Below are 22,656 nucleotides of genomic sequence, written 5' to 3'. Positions count from 1 at the left end.
CCCAGTCCGGCCCTGGGGAGAATCAACTCCTCTTGCAGAGCAGACTGTACATCTCTTCACTGACAATGAAGAGGACCTCCACACCATCGACACCGACGCCCCCCAATAGCTCATTGACACCCTCAGCACCCCACCCCCGGGAGCAGGGCTGCCCAATGCATCAAGGAGACCCCACCCCCTACACAGACCACACAGGAGGAAGCATCCACCACCACGGGTGTCTCCCAGGAAGCCCATGACCAACACATGGCATTCTAATGCCATGTGTTAGGGGGACAGAAGAAGATGGCTGATCAGGTGCAGGTGGGGTTTGACCTCATGGCCATCAAACTAGATCCCATACGTGGGTGTCTAAATCCCATCATGGACCACTTACAGTCCGTAACGGACACCCACAGTTCGCTCCATGCTCTCCAACAAGCCATGGCTGACATCACTGGAGTCATGTCTCTGAGACAAGAACAACTGTCTAGTCAGAGTGGCTCCAGCGATGTCCCCCGGGAGTTGGGACACATGCAGAGGATCATGGAGAACCTGGAGCGGATGCAGGCGGAAGGAATGGCTGCCACGCCTGCACACCAGTGAGATGTAGCTGGGATCTTCGATGCCCTGCAGATCCTCATTATGGCATTGCTGCCACAAGGCCTGGCACAGATAAATGCTGCTGCTACTACTCCATCCACAGCTCCGGCCCCTAATGTGTCAGTGCCTAACAGTGCGGCAGACAAAACACCACCACCCACATGTGAGGCACATCACACATCAGAGGAGGATGATGTGGATGATTCGGTCTTTGTGGTAAGAAAGAAGTGGTAGCATTCATCCCCACCATATGGCCTGTTTCGGCTTGGTTCTACCCTCTGCATCATGCCCTGGAATAACACCTTCCACTGTCCCCCGATACACTCTGCGACACTCACCTTGGCCCTCGACATGGACTGCCATATTAGGTTTGGTTACCAATGACACAGCAATCAGACTGCGAACTGAACTCTTCTTCTTCCGATGAACTTGACAATCCCTAAAGGACTCTGGCTGTCCCTCCACGGGACAACAATGTAAAGTGGGGTTTGCATGGCCATTGGCTGGTCCAGCTTCAACACTCCACCGAATGTGAGTAAAACATTCTAATTCACACAGATGTGTCATGTCTATGATCTTCCAACTATGCAATTGAGGCTAGGCCTTTGGCTTATGCTGCAGCAATGAAGATACACACACAACAGTTGCCATTTATGAGCCAAGACCCGAGCGGTGTTGTGCTCCATTATTTAACCTTTCGGGCGAGCCTGCCCTCTGGGTGCATGCCACATTGCAACATTGTCGATTAAGGTCTGGGGTGGCGCCGACACTACAACAGAGACACATGCCATAGTTACTTTTGTGGCCAGCCCAGTACTGAACCACACCCAGAGCCCAGAACTGAACCACGCCCAGATACCTGGGCCATTTCATCACACTCCTCACACGCCTACGCGTGGGCGGCAGCAGCAGCGCTGTGATGTCGTGCACTTCGGAGTACGTCTCCACACGTTCCACCTAAGCTTTCCAGGGACCTGCCTGGGACGAGGGTGGCCCGTGACTGTAAAGGGCTCCAGTGGGGTTACCGAGGACATGCTGTTGGCTGCTGGAGGGGAACTTGTGGGGTAGCCCCATGGGACGATTACTTGTGGTGCACTTAGGTAGGCCCACCAGAAGAGCTGAGCGGGTGTGCTGTGTGCGATGATGCAGTAGGCCTGGAGGCTGGACGATGACTTGTGGTGCACTGAGGTAGGCCCACCTGAAGAGCTGAGCGGGTGTGCAGCCTGCGATGATGCAGTAGGCCTGGAGGCTGGACGATGACTTGTGGTGCACTAAGGTAGGCCCACCTGAAGAGCTGCGCAGGTATGCATCCTGCGATGATGCAGTAGGCCTGGAGGCTGGATGGTGACTTGAGGTGCACAGAGGTGGTGGCACCTGAGGCACTGCGCTCGGCACGGGCCTACCATCATGTGGCGATGACTTGCATCATGTGAGGTAGGCCCACATGATGAGTAGAGCGGGTGTGCAGCTTTCGATGATGCAGTAGGCCTGGAGGGCCGGACTGGAAAGGATTTGTGTGAAACCTTCTGGACGCAGTGTAAGCCGGAGGGAACAGTCAGCACACACAGAACTCCGCAGGATGCACAGGGGGCCTGTTGCGCGGAAGTCAGTGATCGGCTGAGGAGGCTGCCAACCTTGCGGGCCTCGGGCTTGAAGATTGCACCGGCACGTGGTGGGCCCTCTTGGAGACACTCCGGTGGCGGCAGGTGAGCAGTGAGGCCTGGAAGCACAGGGGCGGGCAAACACAGCTGGGCATCGGACGCGTCTGTGGACTAGTGGGTTGGGGTGCAGCAGGCACACAGGATCAAACAGGCACCACCGGTTACGCCGGCGGACTCGTGGCAGGGTGAGGGCACCGCCCTGGCAGACACACCCCTGTAGGCGATGACAATATTTGCGCCGGGTGGCCTGTCGCGTAGCCACCTCGTCGCCGTTGAAGGTGTGTGGGCCTATGTGTTGGCCATGTGTGTGGGCCTATGGTCAAGATATGGCGGACACAGAGACACATGCAGTAGTTACTTTGGTGGCCATCCCGGAAGTGAACCACGCCCAGAGCCCTGGGCTTTTTATTCACACTCCTACGCTGGACTGGCATACGCCGGCTCAGCCCTCTACACTTACGCTTACAGGCGGGGCGACATAGCAACATGTCCAAGGTCTTCCCCACTGCCTGAGGTAACATGGTTGCGTCCACTGTCCAACAACACTACAAGCACCAGCAGTATATGTCCACATGGACATGTCTGTGGTCTACATACTCAAGACTGTCCAGCACATCACTGCCACACTTGGCATTGTGTACATTCTTATTCATGGGTCCATTGCCTCCTTCGCACATTCTTGGTTCCCACCTCTCCCCACATTCTGCAATTATGTGGCTGAGGGGCTATGCCTTGGTGGATGATTTGTCTACATATCTGGCACCTGTTACCACAGACTTGTGTTGTCGTGTCTGGTAGGTGGGCATGTTGGTTGGCATGTTGTATATGATTTTGTTAAGTGTGCATTCCCACAGTTGTGAGTTGTATGATTGTGGAGTTGAGGTGTGTGGTGTGTTCCGTTGGTACTTACCAACGAGCAGTTTATTTCCATATGTGCCATCCTGAAAGCGGTGGTTGATGGTGGCCTATCAGAAGATGTAGGAATCATGCACACTGCCTGGGAAGTTGGCAACGACATTGGTGAATAGTCCCTGGTGGTCCACTATTGCCTGCACATTGATGGAATGCGTGTGCTATCTGTTGCGGTAATTGTGTGCAGTGTCGGAAGGGGCATAAGTAGGACATGTGTGCAGTTAATTGCCCCCAAAATGTGCGGGAAGCCAGCTTTGGCCTAGAAGCCTTGCTTTGTCTCCAGATGTTCCTGCGCAGTGTGGGGGGAGTGAAGGTGCTGGGGTATGAAGCTGATGATGGCATCCAAGACAGGTGTGAGGAACTTTGATAGGGCTGGCTGTGAGACTCCTCCGACTCTGGCAGTTGTTGGTTGGAAGGCACCAGAGGCCAACAAGTGCGGCACAGCCAGCAGCTTTGTCTGCGGGGAGATGTTGGTTGTCCGCTGTGTTGGTACCATCAGCCTGTGGGCAATGTGGGTCAGGATGCGGAGGATGGTTGTTCTTTTGAGCCTGTAGTGGGCAATGACATCCTCTGGTGTTAAGTCTCTGAGGCTGGTGCATTTTCGGAAGGTGTCTTGTTCTGCCCTGCCTCGGTGGAAGTCAGGGGGGTGGGGGTGGTCCTGGGGGTGGGAGTGGTCCTGGGGTGGTGGCAGTGGGTGTTTTGACCCTCTTGGGTCTCCAAACTGCATGATTAGTGGCTCCATGGCATTTGTTGGTCTACAGATGTGGCTCCTGGCTGGGCTCCTTTTGTACTGCAGGTTTTCGTCCTACTAAAAACCAGAAAAAAACATTTCTGAAGTCCCTGCTGCTAACATGCCTTATTACCTGTTTTTGGACCACATCGCCGATCTGGCTGGTTGTTGAGAATATTGCAAAGTGGTGTTATCATGAGTTTTGGACGGGAACGCCTACTCTGAATATGATTAGCGTTAGTTGTCGCTGTCAGCCTTGGCGATGTTTTTAGCGGCAGCTATCGCAGGTAAGCTCTTTGTATATGGTGCGTTTTTCCATATATTCTGAGAAAATCTAAATAGTGGGCAGTCCTAATTGACAATTTGCATACCCACATCTTCCTACTGCTTTACTTATTTATTTATTTTGAGAGTTTTATATAGCGCTGGCTAGACCCAGAGGTATCAAAGCTTTACATAGGGTTCCACAGAAATTACAAAATTACATCAGTTACTATAAAAAGATTTCCAGAGAGTAGAAGACGAAATAAATGGAGCTTAGAAGGGTAAGGGGGTGGGATAAAGGGATGGGAGGTAGATAGGATGGAGAGACTAAGGAAAATCTGCCCAAAGTCTGGCTGGGTAGGTGACGGCTGAGGGGGAAGTCCACAGCCCATCTCCTCTTTAGCTATCGGGTAGCTCCAATGGGCATCAGCCAAACAGCTAGGTCTCAACGGGAAAAACAATTAAAGAGCAAAGAGGAGGGATAAATGGAGCATAAAGGAGAAAGGGGGTGGAGTAAAGGGGTAGGATGGAGAATACAACGGAGAGACGAAGTAAGTTCTGTCCAAAGACCGGCTGGGTAGGTGACAGATGAAGGGGTAGTCCACAGCCCATCTCCTCTTTAGCAATCAAGTAGCTCCACCGGGCATTGGTCAAAAAGCAAGGTTGCCACGAACAGAGGTAGGTTCACAGATTCCTTACTGCTTGATTCGGGGTAAGTGTGCAGCTTGTTAAAGTCTTACCAAGAAGCTGTATAGATGTAAAAATCATAAGGAAAACAGCATGGTCTCTTTACACTGTTGCTTAATTTATATAACTATATCCTTGAGAGAGTTTGAAAACAATAGGTTGCCACCTTGGTGTGTTGGTTTACATAAATAAAACAATTTCAGTCTTTGCACGAGGAAGGGTTTCACCCCTGTGCTTTAATTACTATATGGCACAGTGACGATGCATCTTGAGGTCTAATGCAGTATCCAACCTGGAAAGCGTGCGCTGTGCCAGAGATGTGTGCGCCACAGGCCCGTGGGTATGTGTTGTAGACGTTGTTGTTATTGTAATCTGAGATCGATCGTGTGCCAAATGGGTGACAGCTTGACTGTCGTGCCTTCAACCCATGGAAAGTGTTCCCACTGAGGATGTAACTTAACTGCTAGAGCGGCCGACTTCGAAGCTGGGGAACTAAGGGGCCGATTATGATGGCGGACGGACCTGAGTCCGTCCGCCACCATAGAGTAGGAGGGAACCTCCGCATTGCCTGCGGAGTTCCCTCCTGTGCAATTAGGATGTGACCGCCACCCTGGCGGTCACATTCTCTATTTTTACCATTGCGGCGGGTGCGGCTTCAAGCTGCACCCGCCGCAATGGTAAAAAATGCATACATTGCATTTGTATGCAGAAAGCAGCAGGCACCGTGCGGTGCCTGCCGATTTCTGCATACAAATGTAGGGGGGTACCATAGGTACCCCCCATGTGCATCCCCGACCCCCCCTTGACCAAGGGGGCCCGCAACGGGCCCCCGAAGTCAATGTCCGTATGCTTTTCCACGGCGGAAAAGCCGCCGTGGAAAAGCATATGATTTCCGCCATCCTAATATGGCTGGCGGTGTCTGATAGACACCGCCAGCCATGTTAGAGCTTTTCCGCCGCGGTCGGAAGGCGACCGTGGCGGAAAAGCTGCGGGTGGATTTTGAGACCCACCGCCATCCTAATTTGGCGGTGGGTCTTTTGTGCCTCCGCAGCGGTTTTCCCGCATCCTCCGGGCCGGCGGTGGCTTCCGCCGGCCCGGAGGATGCGGGAAAACCGCGATCCTAATCGAGACCTAAGTTTGAGTCTGGCGGGAGGCTTAAACATCCTGTGATTCTTGGCAAATCACTTCATCTCCCCATGTATGTCTGTAATGCAACTTGTGCTCATGTAAAGCGCAGTGAAAACTTCGGGTTGAGTTCATGCTATAAAATACTGCAAAAAAACTCCATGGCACAGAGGTCATCTGGTTCCAGTCCTGGGCAAACTACTTAAAATCAATTCTAAACTGTTGCTCAGTGTATTCAGTTCAACTCCATTTCATGAAGGATACAACTCCCAGAGTGTATTTAGTTGTTAAATGAAAGTGCAGGGCTGGAGTATGAGGTCCTCTAAATAATACTTTTTAACTTTTGGTTAGATGGGTTTAAGTTAAATATGACTGCTATTGGTCAAAAGCACAGATTTCAAGTTGGCCCAGGTGGGGTGTAACTCGTTTGCTCAGTCATGGGATTTTCCTTGTGCTTTTGCTTTTAGCGGTCCTAAATTCATAATTGTAGCACTCCAAGCTGCAAATAATAGAGTGATAAGAAAAACCTGCGCCCTGTAGATTACTTAGCTGACCTGACTGGTTGGGCAGTGGTCGGTGATAAATGAGTTTATGGCCGGAGTTCAAAAGGGTAGCACTAATGCACACATGATGATCTTATCAAAGAGGCCAACGGTTGAATGGGCATGGGCACTCACTTCGCCTCTACCGAGCCAGAGAGGCCCTTTGCACATAATCATTTTTTACAATAGTAATGGGGCCTCCAGCTTCCCCTTGTTAGGTGTGAGTTACTCATACATGTATGGGTATTTTTAACGTTGGGTTCCTGTAATTGTCATAATTCGAAAGCAGAACTACAAATCCTAGAATGCTGTGTGGAGTAGGTAAACAAAGGCTCAGAGGGCATCTAACGGGTCACTAGATAAACCGAGAGGTCATCTCACCAACTCCGTTCTTTTTTAGAAATGTTCTAATAGTTTGTTTGGGGTTTGCATAAGTTAAAACCTTGTGTGTGCCTTTACAGGCATTCCAGAATGTACTTTTGTTTCATGAGGTCTGCTTTGCTTTGTGACCAGTTGTGACATCATAACATAGATGGCCCGTTGAAACACTTTTTGATATATTTACATTGGAAATGTGTGAATCCTTTACAGTTGAACATATGGGCAGTGCTCGGAGTCCACATTCACCCTTCGACAAGTCATCATCAATCAGCCCATGGCTTCTAGGGGGATGTATGACGTTACAACGCATACTTTTACCATGCATAACTTTACAACGCGGTATTTACAACGAATACCGTTACAACGCATAGCGCTTAGAGGTGCTGGATAGTGGTAAGTATAATTTTCTATTCCAACTCCAGTCCCCGTGGACACTAGGGAAGGTGTTGGATAGAAAATTAAACTTATTACTTACCTTAGAGCGCCCCCCAGCGCAATGCGTTGTAATGGTATGCGTGGTAATACCTGCGTTGTAATGGTAGTGCGTTGTAAAAATTTCGTTGTAAACGTTGCATACCCTTCTAGGGTGATCCTGTGTTAACTGTAATGGGTCGAAGCATCTGCAAAGGCTTCATGCATCACTTTAGAAGACCATTATCAGCTCATTCATATTCATAATAGGCATGCTTTATTTCAATGGACACAGAGTCTTCTCCGTGTGTTATTTTATTTTAAAGTTTTCGAAGGCGCCAAGCAAGTCTATGCGCATCTTAGCACTAGGCACTAAAACAAGCACATCAAGGTAATCCCGGCCTATACAAAGAGTCGAATGAGTCGAATTTCCATTATTCCATATGTATTTTCATTATTGTCAAATGAAACAAGTTACTGTCACCAAGGCCATATTGGAGAGGAAGAGGATTTCTTTTTAATGGTCCCTATAGTGGAATACCAAAACATACATAAGAAATGTAGGTCTTAAACCTTTGGTGCGGGGATTGTATTCTTTGTAATAGATACTCCACACACATTCTAGTATGAGAATTTTTGTACTTGCTTCCAGTGTTAAATAAAAATAAATGTAAAACTTTCACCTTGGTACATAAGTCAAATCTTGGTTCAGCACGGAGTAATTAACAAGCATTGGCAAAGCCAATAAGTCTTTCTTTGGCCGCCAGCCTTTTGACTTTATTAATGCTTGTTTTGACAGGATTTTTGCAAAAGCTTCTTTTTTGGGAAAGGTGCTGGGGCATCGTCAATCCAAAAAAGAAAGCAAGTTGGCTTAAAAAAATGTTTTGGTCTAAAAAAAGCGCAGAATGCTACAGTAATTCCTGGCACAGAAAATAACTACTTGTGTGTACATGAACTCTTGTGAAGGGAGATAATGCTGTCTCTCACCAAGACGTTAGCTAGTGGATGACACATTGGCCTGTGCTGTAGTGGACGAAGGAGAAATGTGAATAACAAAATAATAGACCAAAGGCTAAGGAGGCCTGGCTGAAGGCTCCTGTCAGTATATTTTCAATATAATTTTAGTAAAGTTAAAACTTCTTGACCAATACTAGACCTAACAAGCATTGGATTAGCCAATAGGTCTTGCCTTTTGGACCTTATAAGTGTTTAGTTATCCAGCACAATATCCTTGGTACAACAATATCAACTGCTGCATGGCTAAACACTTATAAGGTCCCAAAGGCGAGACCTATTGGCTATGCCAATGTTTGTTCTAATAAGTCACTGTGTGTAGGTTACACAGGCAGCCATAGAACATGCTGGATCCGTTTGACCAGCTGAGGCTGAAAATGGCAGCTCTAGATTATCACTTTCATTTGGTCTTCTAGCACATGGTGTGAACGAATGCAACAGACTTTTCGGCTTTTTGCTCAGCCTTGGTTTCCTATCTTGCAGCCATAAATGGCATCTTCTCTTTCCCCCATTAAAATTCTATTTCACATATTTAATGAAATTCATTGACAACTTGAGACCTGTCCTTTAGCCTCAGACACACTAGAGGAACGTGATGAGTATGCAGCGGATCCAGACACAACTGAAGAAAGAAAGTGTGGCGGCTGCTCAGATAAGGTGAAGGAGTGTTGTCCCACTGCTCTGTGAGCAGTAGTTAAAGAAAACTAAAATGATAATAATTAGCGTTATTATCATTTTAGTTTTCCTTTCCTGGTGTGGCGGGGTGGGGCTGGACTGCCTGCCAAACCATCATGCGCACTTTGCATGTTCTGCAGAACATGCCCCAGGCTCTCATTCCCTGCCTGAGCACCGATGCACAGCGCTCAGACCGATTATAGTGCTGCATTGCGGCGTTGTCATTGGCCAGAGGAGTCAGGAGCCTGGGTGCTTCCTGTTCCTGCTTCCAGGAGCGAGAGGCGGGAGTCAGCGGACCCAGAGGCGGTGGACGGCTGGGTGGCTGGCCTGAAGGTAAGTGGGTATTTTGCTGGTTTTTTTCATTTATAACCCTCCCCATCCCATCCCATCCCATCCCACCGTGCCACCCCGGTAAATAGTGCCCACCACTGGAAAGAGATCTGAGGTTCAGGAACAGAGCGGTGACTCACCCAGTCTTTTCCACTGCTCAACAGTAAGGACAAGCGGAATCCGCTAGAAGGATTTTTTTTTCTTTTACAGTTTTCGATATAGCAAACTCGACCCGACACGGACATATTCATTTTTGTTAGACTCGGGGAGATTACGTGATTTTCCCAGAATCACAGGATGTTTGAGCCTCCCACCAGACTCAAATCTGGTTCCCCAGCTTCATAGTTGGCCGCTCTAGCTGTTAAGCCACATTCTCTCACAATAGAAGTTGGGTTCATTACAAGTGCCCCGGCTTTCATCCTTTTAGTAAACTCTGTTGGAGTCGGGCAGTGGGTAGGGGAGTTTGGAATACATATGGGATTATGACTGGACCTGCAAAATGAGGATTCATCCGTTGTATCAGAAAAAGTGCAGTTTATTCTCTCAGAAATTCCACCTCTCTCCCTGCTTTTCCCACAGTGTTCACCTGCTTTCAGTAAATAAACTGAGTCTGCTGTAAACTCTGAAGTATATATACAAGGGGATAGCGCCACCAGAACATCACTTTTATCAATGTTCTGGTGCCGCTATGCCCTTCTCCATATTTACAAGGAGGAGTTAAGCCACTTTTTGTGGCTTAAGTCTGCCTTGTAAATATCGCATCTTTACACGATTCACTTTGCGTGAAAGGGGCGTGCAATGGGTTTTGCTGTGGGCTTTCCGCTGCAACACCCATTGTTTTTTTACGCTGCCCCAGATTTACAAGGATCTATAAATCTGAAGCAGCGGCAAAAACTGCTATGCAATAGCAGGCATTAGGATGGTTAAACAAGGAGAAATATTTGTATTGCTCCTTGTTTTTGCTTTTTCTATGTGTTCTGCATTCTGCAGCACACATAGAAAGAGCAAAATGCAAATAATGATTGTTTTTGTGCAGGAAGGTGTCCCTTCCTGCACATAAACAACCATTTACCAGCAACGCGGGCACTCTTGCTCTGTGGTGCAAGGGTGCCCATATCATAGATAGTGTTCATCCCTGATTTTTGGAAATGTCAGAGCGTGGCCAGCCACGGCCGTGCAGGTAAGAGTGGTAAGGCTGGGTGGGGTGATTTCGACAGACGACAACTAGGGAAAATTATTTATTTAATTTTCCCTCATGATCATCTGTCAAATCCCACCCAACCTGGCCTCACCGCTCTTACCTGATGGGTCATGGCTGAGTGTGGTGCCTCCAAATTTGATGCAGCTCCGCGCTCTGATTTTTCCTTGTAAATATGCCCCACTGTTACCAGCTCCATCAGGAAATCCCTGGGGATCATAATGAGACGCTTGGAGTTGGTTACACTACAGAAATATAAATTAAATAAACATCCTCAGGTAGAGGTGGAGGAATTGCGATTATCTTTAAGGATCATCTCACATGTCGCCTACTCGGCAGCCCTCTCCTGAATTGCGAAAATGTCTACTTCTCTATACAATTTACCACCATCCTCTCTCTCTCTCAGGAATCCTGATATACCGCCCCCCGGGGACAGTAGACGCCTTTTGTAGCTCCCTGGTGGAAAATGCCATCCATCTAGCGAGCTTGTCTGCAAACTTTATACTTCTGGGGGATTTTAACCTCCACATCGATGACCCTAGGGCCTCAGTTGCAACCGAATTAGCTAAACACCTTGCGTCCATTCAGCTGGAGCAGAAAGTCCCTTTCCCCCACTTACTCTCAGGGTCACTGCCTTGACCCTGTGTTCTCAAATGTGGAAACTCTCCATGGATACAACCCCATCCCGATCCCCTGGTCTGATCATCACCAGGTCCCTCTCTCCTGGTTTTCTCATTCCCCTGCCCCCCCGGCGCCTCCACCCCGCACTCTCGTCCGCCCCTGGTCCAAGCTCTCCCAGGAGCAATAGATCCATGAATTAGGTAAGAACACACCATTGCCCATCCCCTGTCCGGTGACAATGTACAATAACTTCTGCAGTTGGATAGTTGACTCCCTGAACACTGTCCTCCCTAAAGTCAAGATCTCCAAAGAACGCGGCTCTACCAGCTCACCTTGGTACTCAGCCGAACTGCGCATCCTGAAACAGAGGTGTAAAATTTTAGCGAGAAGATGGAGGAAAGACTTTGCAGCAGAAAGCAAGCCCTCCTATAGGGATGCTATACGCAGTTATAGAGAAGCGCTGAGGACAGCCCAGGCAACCTTCTACGAGATCAAAATTGAACAGGCTGCTAACTCCCCCAGAGAGACGTTTGCTATTATAAAAAAACTTCTCAAACCTCCAGCCCCCCTTATCCCGGCGGACCCCCTTGGAACTCATTGTGAAAATCAAGCTGAGTTCTTCGACATCAAAATCCAGAACATCCTAAACACCCTTCCTCCACCGGACCTGTCAGCAGATAGGCTCACGGTCGCCCCACCTCCCGCCACATGTCACCTGGACCATTTCGCCCCCCCTCGCCTTGGAGACCCTCCTTTCACTTCTGCCCACTGTAAAAAGCGGATCACCTAGCGACCCGGCGCCCATGAACGTCTTAACCAAAATCGCCTCCACTATTGGTCCGACAATTACTTATATGATCAATACCTCGCTCGGCTCAGGCAACATCCCCCCACTTTGGAAGGAAGCAATGGTTGAAACCCTTCTTAAAAAGCCTCATCTCGACCCTGAAGATCTGGGCAACTACCGCCCTATATCTCTCTTACCAGTAATCTCTAAAATCACTGAGAAACATGTAAACCACGCCCTTTCGGAGTTCCTTGAGCTCCAACCTGCTTCACCCCTGGTTTCCGCCACAGACAGAGCACAGAAACGGCTCTCCTAGCGGTCGTCGAGGAAAGCAGGAAACTGCTTGATGCCGGAGGCGCAGCAGCAATAATCCTACTGGACCTGAGCGCAGCCTTCAACACGGTGAATCACCAGGTCCTAATTCATCTCCTGGGCAAGGTTGGAGTGTCCGGCTCCACCCTGAGCTGGCGGTGCTCCTTCTTGAAAGACCGCACGTTCCAGATCTTCGAAAATGGCGTAAGTTCCAAACCCCGGCCCCTCCAGTGCGGTGTCCCTCAGGGTTCGTCGCTGAGCCCGACACTTTTTAACGTTTATATGGTCCCCCTGGCATCCATTGTAGCACCTTTTGGGATCCATATGGTTACCTACGCTGACGACACCCAACTGGTCGTAGCCCTAAATCAAACCGCCCCCCACTCCATGACCATGAATGCCTGTCTTACGGAGGTAGTAAACTAGATGGGTTGCTCCCAACTGAAATTGAACGGGAGTAAGGTGAAAATCATGACCCTGGGTTACTTTGACAATGCCGCCCTCAGAACCATCTGGCCCGCTTGTATGGGTCCAGTCCCATCTCCTAAACCCGAAATAAAGAGCCTGAGCGTCTGGCTGGATCACAAGCTGACTTTCCAATCGCAAGCTAGCAAGACAGTGGCAACCTGCTTTGGCCTCATCAGAATGGCGAGGAAAGTGCTCCCCTGCTCCCCCTCCAAGCCAAGAAAATCATGATGCAGTCCATACTTCTCTCTAGACTGGATTATGGCAATGCGCTCTACCTAGGCTCCCCCGCCTTCGTAATTAACAAACTACAGATGATCCAGAACTACGCAGCCAGACTGCTGACGGGAATGCCAAAACTGTCCTCTGCCAAACCTGCCCTGCGTGTCTTACACTGGCTGTCAGTGAGAGAGCGAATCAGCTTAAAATCCCTTTGCATTATCCACAAATCACTCATGGGGCTAGGCCCTCCTCTGGTCCTACCCATGGTGCAGCCTTATAAAGCTAGGAGACATCTGCACTCGGACGACCTCCACCTCATCGCAATCCCCAGAATTAAACGTGCCAGAAGTGGGGGCAGGCTTTTTTCTCTGTATGTAGGCAGAATTTGGAATTCTCTGCCTCTCCACCTCCGGACCGAACCCAGTCACCGCTCTTTTAGGAAACAGCTAAAAACCTTCCTATTTCCCTAAAACACCCTCTTGTTCTGTCATCCGGGCTAGTAGGTCAGTCTCAGCGCTGGGAGGCCTCCGGGTATCCATGCGCTTTATATAAATGCCGTTTTTATTTCATTTCATAAAGCCCGGCGTTTTTGGAAAGCGTTGTCATCCTTGGCACACTCATTGGTATTACTTGTACATTCAGGGTCTCATTTTCAATGATTTACTATAGGGCAGCACTGCAAGTGTTTTTGCTGCGCTGCCCTACGCAAAATCAAAAGGGCAGGAATGCACCGTATTTTCGAGATACGGTGCGATCCTGTGCTTTCAGCCAGAGCCGGAGCACAATTTGATGCTTTGCGCCAAAACAGGCACCCTTGCATGGCGCAAGAGTTTCTGTCTCTGTTGTTGGAATGATTGTTTTTGTGCAGGAAGGGACACTTCCTGCACAAAAACAATCCATGGAGGTGTTTCCCTCTTTCTATGTGCTGTAGAATGAAGCACACATAGAAAGCAGCCGTGGTTGTTAGTGGGTGTACTTGCCGGCAGTGATGTGGGGAGTGAGAGGGGGGGCAGAGTGGGGGGTAGTAATCCATGGATTACGGAGCTTTACAGGTAAGTAAACATATAAATAAATAAAACGAATTTCGTTGCGCGCACTGCATCGCATTTGGGGATGCAGTGCATGCAACGAAATTCATTTTATTTATTTATATATTTACTTACCTGTAAAGCTCCGTAATCCATAGATTACTACCCCCCAACCCTGCCCCTCCCCACGTCACTGCCCTGCAGGTACACCCACTACCGACCGCGGCTGATAGAAAGAGGAAAAATTAGGAGAAATAAACATATTTCTCCTCGTTCTGCCTGCCCTGGGGAGGCTACAGTTTTGATGCATTCCCAGGATTACAGATCCTTGTAAATCTGGGAATGCGTCAAAACCTATGGGTGTTGCATGGGAACACCCGCCACAACACTCATGGAATGCCTCCCTGATACAGTGTAAGGCAACGCATCGACTTGCACTGCGTTGCCTTACGCCGTATCTAGGAGGCCATGAAAAGCCACGCAAAGTGGCTTTGCTTGACCTCACAGATATGGGTCTGCATACTACGCTGACAGAGCGTCATAAAAAGTGACGTACTGGCGGCACAAGGAGCCTCAGTGTGTGAGGGTGGTGGGTGTAACCTACTCCAGGTTCAGCTAGGTGTTCACTACACATCCACAGAAACCATTGGCTCTAGAGGTGCTGCCTTCTCAACAGAGTGGTTGCAAATGGCGGTCACTGTTAGACATTGGTGACAAAAAGGCTACTAGAAAGGAAATAATTAAGCTCATTTGGACTAACTGAATGATTATAACAATTGCAGACTACATGTGGGGCCAAAAATGCCTCCTTGCACAACTACGTTCTGTGATTAATTTCCCACTGTACAAGGTCAACATTACGAAAGAATTTAAGCCCATTCTTACACCTTCCCCATTAGCATTTTTCTGTGTGTCATCGGGTAAGCATAAATCGTCAGCGGTAAGCGGGGCAATGCATCCATACGCAAGTCACGGGTTCGAACTCAGGTCGGTTCACTCAGCCTTTTCTCCTTCCGAGGTTAGTTGATTAAGTAGCACCGAGTTAGATAATATTCAGAGACCTGTGTGTGCACTTTACAAATATACGTTATGATATGTTGTTGTGTTTAATGTTAATATAACTTGTCGGACAAGGAAGTTGGATGAACCTCTGCAAAGTGCCCTCATAGACTGTTGTGTCCAGTGTGGAAACGCCATTGGACAGTAATTTGTGGGTTTATGTGAATATGAATGCACATATGTGGGCTCTGATGTACAAACCCTGCGAGAGGAGAACTAAAGCTTGAGCGGTGCCTTGCAGTGCTTTGAGACTAGGTTTGACGTCACCTAATGATGGCCTCAAATTATTACGTAAGCTCGTAAACCATGGGCCTCATTTATGAAAAGTGACGCATCGCTGAGTGAAAACAGCGATGCGTCACTTTTCACTGCGCCCTCCTTGCGAGACCAATGATGCGTCATATTTACAGTATGACGCATCCTGGCGCAAGGAGTTACAGATACGTCAGTATTTCTGACGTATCTGTATGGCGCAAAAGTGACGCATTGCTGGAGTGTGTCACAAAAGTGACGCAACTCCAGCAATGTGTCCTTTCACATGGGGCAAGCCCCATGTGAAAGGGCCTGCGTCAGTCTTACGCCTGCTGTGAGGCAGGCGTAAGAAATTGACGCATTTGTGTCCTAGAAGTGGCGCAGTGAAATCTTATAGATTTCACTGCGTCACTTCTATGACCCTGTCTTGCATCAGAACGTCCCCCTGCATACATTATACCTGACGTAGGTATAATGTAGCGCAGGGGTTTACGAAGTGAGGCATCCACCTAGATGCGTCACTTTGTAAATATGGTGCAACAAGGCACATTTTTTACGCTGCTGCTGGTGCGTCGCAAAAAGTGACGCACCGACGGTGTAAAAGTGACGCACGGCCTCATAAATGAGGCCCCATGTTTATAGGAAACTCCTTAGAAGGCAAAATTATATTTTGCCTGGAGTGCTTAAGAATACTTGCATCGTTTTTGGGCCTAAGCATGTTCGAACGAATAGAAAACGATCCGACACACTCGCTTCTTCAGAGGTATATGTATTTTAGAGGAGGAAATATTGTTTCACAGCATCAAAGGTGCTTCAAGATAAGTCTGCCAAGAGATTACAAAAATTGTGAAGGACGCTGGGATCCAACAACCTGCCAGGTGTGTTTGGGCTTAAAATGACTGCAGAATTAAAGATGTCGTTGAAAAGATCCTTATGTTGAGAAAGTACATGACAAACCAGAGGCCAAATTGGATTTGGCGTTTAGAAGAAGGAAAAATCCGATGCCTCGAGTGTTTTTTGTCTTTGATGACTTTGGACGTTTGCTCTTTATTCTTTTGCAAATTTCCCCACAGATAAAAATGTTATCCCTTGACTTTAATATTTTGGGAATGCTTTGATATTTTAAATGTGAGTTCCATTGCTGTTGTTGTTTTTTTAATTAATTGTTTCTTCATCTAGAGTGCAGTTGTGCTAATGTTTTATGTCTCCCTCAGAGAATGTATTCTAAGTCCGTTTCACTTGGTATTATTTAGATCTGTGTTTTCCCATTTAGCTTCTCGCAGATCAATTTGGAGGGCAAAAATGTGTAATATCTTCTTGTTCTTTTTTTTACAGATAATCCGCTGCTTATTGTCAGGCCACCTGGTAAGATCTTTTTTTGTACACTTGTAGATTTTTGATAGCACCTGTCTCGGGCAGTGCACCATGCATGCATTGCTAACCTAATAATTTGGAGCGTTACATATTTGTTACATCCTTTCTTCTACATGGTAGCAAGAGAGTTGTGTATTTGAAATGTTGCAGCACTATTCTTTCATCTTGTGTTTCAGAAAACTTTGCTTTAGGTTATATAAGGATTAGGTGCCACAGTAAAATTCTCTAACTTGGTATATTGAATGATTTACAGTTGAGCGGAAATGAAACATTTTCTGATTTGTGTAGAACACAGTAAATCCTCATTTGGGGAACGGTGGTGAAGTATCCTTTGGTAGAATTACCACTGAAGGCTAATTTTAAGTTCCTTAGATGTAGCTGGAGAGATACCAGGTATCCATGCACTTACATCTGGCGACTACAAATAAATCCCCGGCAAAATGGGAAATAACATGGGGACCGGGAAATACCGAGTTCAATTCTGCATGATTGTCCTCCTTCAGAGGGAAATAATATGCCCAATCCACACATTTACCATCTGCTTAGAGTAGGCTGTGAATGTGTGAGGGGCCTTTTCTCTCGGCAGTAGTGTCGGGAGGAAATGGTGGGTGTACAGAGAATATTTTATGAGCTTTTCTCCTCCCTCCAAGCTAAAGTGAAATGGCGGGTGGGAGCAGGGCGCACTAGTTGCCCACAGCCCCCACAACTCAGCTTGGGAGTCCCGGTCCGTTACCTCCAGGCCCCAAATGATCAGTTCCGGGGTTTGCAGTTCAGATCATTCCAAACCGGGAGACACAGGACACTCCTAGTTTGAGCGGTACACCTCGACCCCCTACCCCCACTAAAGGCAACTTGTAAGTGCGTCCTGAATCTTCTGGCAGAATTAGATCCACGCTAGAGATCTCAGGACAGGGATAATTTCACCAAAGGACTCTCCATTAGCAGTTAATCCCCAACAGAAGATGTAATATTTACTCTACAGATCAGAGGATTTTCCTTTGCCGCCCACCTCTATATCAGTCCCATTGACGGGGCGTAAGTATGAATGGCCCAAAAAGGAGCAGGCGTGCAGTTCATAAAAAGAACTTGAAGAAGGAAAGCAAGCCCATTTTAACTTTGGCCATAAGCAGGAGATTGGGAAGGAGCTGAAGCATTGCGCTGCAGGGTGGAGGATTTGTAGGTGAGCAGGACGTGTTTATGACAAGTGTGGTGGGGGAGGACTGTCCTTATAATCGATAAGGGGATAAGACAACTGAGTGGCAACTGAGAAGCTAAGGCAGAAGTGTAGTGGTGTGATTAGAGATGTCCTTGTGGGAGCAATGGAAGACAGCAAGGTGACAGGTGACACAAGCAGAAGTGTTCGATGATGAAAGATCTATAATTAGCACTGAAAAAGAAGAAGTCATTTCAGCATGTGAGTATCTGGGTGCATTGTATACTTTGTGCATGTTGTTGCTAGGGGTGAACACCAGCACTTATTTGTGGCGACCACGACTCTGTTACACGTGCCTTGTTAATTAAGAATCCACAGAAGGCTGGTAGTTACAGGTGGTACTATAGTTATCATACTTGGTAAAGGTGAAAAAATATTTATGAACTTTGTGTGAAAAACGGAACTAGAACTACCAAGACGCTATGGGGTAATGGCGCTGTTACATGCAAGCCGTGCGTTCCTACCCACTTTCACTGTTAATAGGATCTCGTGAGACGCCCCCAAGCTGACAAGCTTTGGAACGCCGGCATGCTATGAGTGGGATTATACCCGAGAAAACTGGCAGCATGTCCAGCAACCCATAAATATTCTCTACTGATGAGAGAGGAATCCTGAAACACTAGTATCTAGAGATACGATTTCGAAATACAGCATTAGCCGAAAACATTTTTATTAACTTTGTGTGAAAAAGCTGAACTACAACTTCCAAGACGCTATGGGGTAATGACGCTGTTACGTGCAAGCAATACGTTCCTACCCACTTTCACCAACATACTTGGTAATAGTTGCTATTTTAAATTTCGATTCTAGTGATATTGGTTTTTATTAGGAGTGATAAAAAAGCAGCATCCTCTGAGGCATCTGTAATGGAGGCCTTAGGCTCGTCGCTCCCCTGCTAGCATAATTCAGAGTTCTTGACTGAGAGCTGGGTCAAACCACTTTCCCCTGCATCCCATTAGCAGTGACCAGGAAACAAATGAGACAACATACAGTGTCTCATTTTGAAAGCTTTTCAACACCTGTGGCTAAGACAGTCTATCTTAATGTCCTGTATTAATAGTAAAAAGCCAATCTCTTGACTTACCAACCAGGGGTGAGGGTACACATGGAATGTAATAAAAGTGGAATGAGACAGCCAAAATACCAGGGAATTACATGTTCAATAGCAGAATCTTTATGAGCGGTGTCTGTGATGCTTAGTAGAGGAATGAACTGGATAAGTCAAGCTTTCTGCAAATAATTTTCTCCACAGAGGATGTCAGCAGTAAATCTGTTCTTGTTTAATCTGTGCTTTGATCAAAGGTTTGCACGTCATAAAAGCTGTCGTTTTGGTATTGAGGCTGACAACTGCCTGTAGATTCCCTTAACAATGTAAGTTTAACAAGCTGCAGGTTTTACGATCATTTTTTCTTTAATTTAAAAAACCTTTTTGTCTCCTAGAGATACAAAAATTCTGATATCTGTTATGCCACCGCTATAGTATATTCTCGATGATGCTCAGATTCAGAACTGCTAAAATATCGGATTCTGTGATTTAATTTTTTTATTGTTTAGAGGGCACCTCTGTACCTATTAATTCACTGATTAGGTACAATCATGATAAACATTAAATCACACAAGAAACCAAATGTTTGCAGTGAATACTATGGATCCTCAGCCTTTCATTTCTGGGTCTGGCATTGAGCTGCTTGAGCACCAGCAATGAGAGACTATTGCTGTGCCATTCCTGGAGGAGGGACTCACAGCAGCAAATTACAATAAGCTACCCAGTTGCTGCTGAATTGCAAATACTACTTCCAGAGCTTTGTAATCGTACCATGCATGCTGTTGCAAGCATGGTGTTCTCGTCTTGTTTTATCCACATTGGTGGCTAGCAAGAAATTAAAAATAAACTTTAGTCTGTCATTTCCTGAAATAATCTTCCAAGAAAATATTTGAACCATGCAAACATACCAAAACACAAGAGGAAAGGTGTTTTTCTTTCACCAGTTTATTTATTTATTTATTTATTAGTATTTTGTAGAGCGCCTGGTTACACTAGCAAGTGTGTCCCCGCGCTGTAAATGCTAATGATGATGTTCAGTGCTGATGCTTCCTACGATTTTAGTTTTTGGGGAAGAGTAGAGTTTTCAAGTCTTTTCTGAATTTAGACTCAGATGGTTCAGTTCGCAGTTCCACTGGGAGTTGATTCCATTTCTTGGCCGTTTGGACTCTGAAGGATTTCCCCCCCATTTTGGCTGTCTGGACCCTCGGGACATGTACCTGTCCTGTCCCACGTGATCTCAGATGTCGGGTAGGTTCATACCATTGCAATAAACCGTGAAGGTATTTCGGACCTTTGTCATGCAGGATGCGATGGCCTGTGCATAAGGCCTTAAAAGTCACCCGTTCCCTGATCGGGAGCCAGTGGAGGGCTTTCAGGGCTTTTTTTGATGAGGCTCTCCTGGGTAATTTTAGGATCAGACGGGCCGCTGCGTTCTGTATCCGTTGGAGTCTGGAAAGACTTTTTTCGTTGGCTCCAAGGTGCAGGACGTTCCCGTAGTCCAGCCTAGATGTTATTAGGCTTTGTACTATGGTTTGGCGCACTGATACCGGCATGAGGTCGAGCGTTTTCCTGAGGACTCGTAGTGTCCCGAAACAGGTTCCTGCTACTTGTTTTGTCTGGTGGTCGAGCGTGAGGTTTCTATCTATCCAGATCCCTAAGTTCTTTACTAAGTGGGTAGGTGTGGGTAAATCTCCCAGCTCTTCCGGCCACCACGCTGAAGTCCATACTGATGGAGCTTTGCCTATGATTAGTACCTCCGTTTTATTGCCATTCAATCGTAGGCAATTGTCTGCCATCCAGAGTGCCACCTTCTGCATGCAGGCTGCAAAGTTGGAGGCACTTTGCTTCTCAGGTTGTGTAAGGGTTACAGTCAGTTGCGTGTCGTCCGCATACGACACTATTTCAACCCCAAACGTTTCTGTAATTCCTCCTACGGGGGCTACATATAGATTGAAGAGGGTGGGGCTGAGGCTGGAGCCCTGTGGTACTCCCTGATTAAGTTGTATTTCCTTAGACTTGAACTGTCCCTGGGCGACCTGGAAGGTTCGTCTGTTAGGAAGGATTTCATCCATTCCCAAGCTTTCCCTCTCACTCTGCCCTTTTTCAGGCACTGTAGCAGGGTGTGATGGGCTACAGTGTCGAAAGCGGCACTCAGGTCCAGGAGAATTAGTGCCGCCGTCTGGCCTTTGTCAGCATATCCTCGTAGGGCTTCTGTTGAAGATAACAGGGCTGACTCGGTCGAGTGATGGGCTCGAAAACCCGACTGAGAGGGATGAAGGAGTCCACTTGCTTCTGCAAATGCTGAAAGCTGTGTATTTACAGCTTTCTACGCAATTTTAGCGAAGTAGGGCAGGAGAGAGATGGGTCTGAGGTTATCCAGTTTGTCAATGCTAATATTGGTTTTTTTCCTCAGGGGAAGGACAGTCGCTTTTTTCCATGTAGTAGGGACTTGTCCTGTATTGAAAGAGAGAGCCAGGAGGTGTCTGATATGGGGTTCCAGGGTGATGATGCTACCGTAGAGTCTTTTAGGGGTTGCTGGATCACTAGGTGAGCCAGATTTGATACTGTTAGCTATGTTGAGAAGGATTTCTTTAGGCGGGACAATAAATGCTGAGAGGCATTTATCCTCCTGTATATGCAAATAGTTGTCTTCCTGTTCCCTGCCTGTTCTGGCTTTGTCTGGGAAGCTAGCATAGATTTTGTCCACTTTGTTAGCAAAAAACTCTGCTATTAAGTCGCATGTTTTGACTGATCCCGTCATGGGTGTGGTTAGTGAGGTAAGGTCGGAAAGGTCCCTGTAAATTAAAAACATTTCCTTCATGGAATTGTCAGCGTCTTTAATTCTGTTGCAGAGGTAGGACTTCTTAGTTTTACGAATGAGTGCGTGGTATATTTTGAGCCTGTTCTTATACTCTATTCTGTCTTCCTCATGGTAATGTGACCGCCATATCCTCTCGTAGTTTTTGCATTTTGCTTTTTGGTCCCGGAGTTCACCGTTGAACCAAGGGGCGGATTTGGTACGTCTAACCGGGGCCTTATCCGTCCATGGTGCTGTGTGGTCCAGCGCCTTCACTATCATTTTATTAAGATTTAAGCAGGCAGATTCTAAATCTTTGTCTCCAGGGGGGGGCCTCAAGTGTTATAATTCTATTGAAGGCCTCAGTGGAGAACTTATTTCATTTCCTGCGTTTGTTGAAGTGGGCGGGTTCCTTGTGTAGTCCATCATCTGGTACCGATACCCTGAACGTTACTAGGTGGTGGTCGGACCATATGACTGGGGTGGGAGGGTCTAAGGTTAGGGCATCCCAGCTGGCAAAGATGGGGTCTAGGAGATGTCCCTGACAGTGAGTGGGTTGTTCTGATTTGAGTAGCATCTGGATGCCAGCTAACTCCTGTTTAATTTCCTGAGCCTCGTTATTCTTGAGGTCATCAAAATGATAGTTTAAATCCCCTAGCAGGAGAAGTCTTTCATGTTCAAGAGCAGAGAGCGTAAGGGTTTCCACCAATTGAGTGGAAAAAGTGGCTGCGGGGCCAGGTGGGCGATATATAAGATATCCCCTGATGCAATATCCCTGGTGAACTGAGATGGAAAAAAAATCAGTTTCGCTTTTGTCAATATCCCTTCCCTCTAACGTACAGGTCAAGTCCTGTTTATGAATAATGGCGATCCCACCCCCTTTCCCCTTTGGTCTGTCTATTCTTTTGATGTCATATCCTGGTGGGAGGGCCATCAAAATGTCAGGTGCCGAAGTGGCGTTAAGCCACG

The 22,656-nt window shown here is 47.3% G+C and overlaps 1 protein-coding gene across 1 annotated transcript in view; it reads left to right on the top strand.

Annotated features, from left to right (window-relative positions):
* FNDC1 (fibronectin type III domain containing 1) overlaps window positions 1–22,656 on the top strand; it is a 1,317,427-nt gene that overhangs the window by 1,162,151 nt on the left and 132,620 nt on the right. The window contains exon 17 of the mRNA XM_078649203.1: window positions 16,594–16,623. Coding sequence (XP_078505329.1) covers window positions 16,594–16,623 — 30 coding nt within the window. The remainder of the gene's footprint in view (window positions 1–16,593; window positions 16,624–22,656) is intronic.

The sequence above is a fragment of the Lissotriton helveticus genome, chromosome 6, assembly GCF_964261635.1.
Source record: "Lissotriton helveticus chromosome 6, aLisHel1.1, whole genome shotgun sequence".
NCBI classification, from domain to species: domain Eukaryota; kingdom Metazoa; phylum Chordata; class Amphibia; order Caudata; family Salamandridae; genus Lissotriton; species Lissotriton helveticus.
The sequence above is the reverse complement of the archived record's forward strand: the minus strand, read 5'-3'. Positions and strand labels throughout refer to the sequence as shown.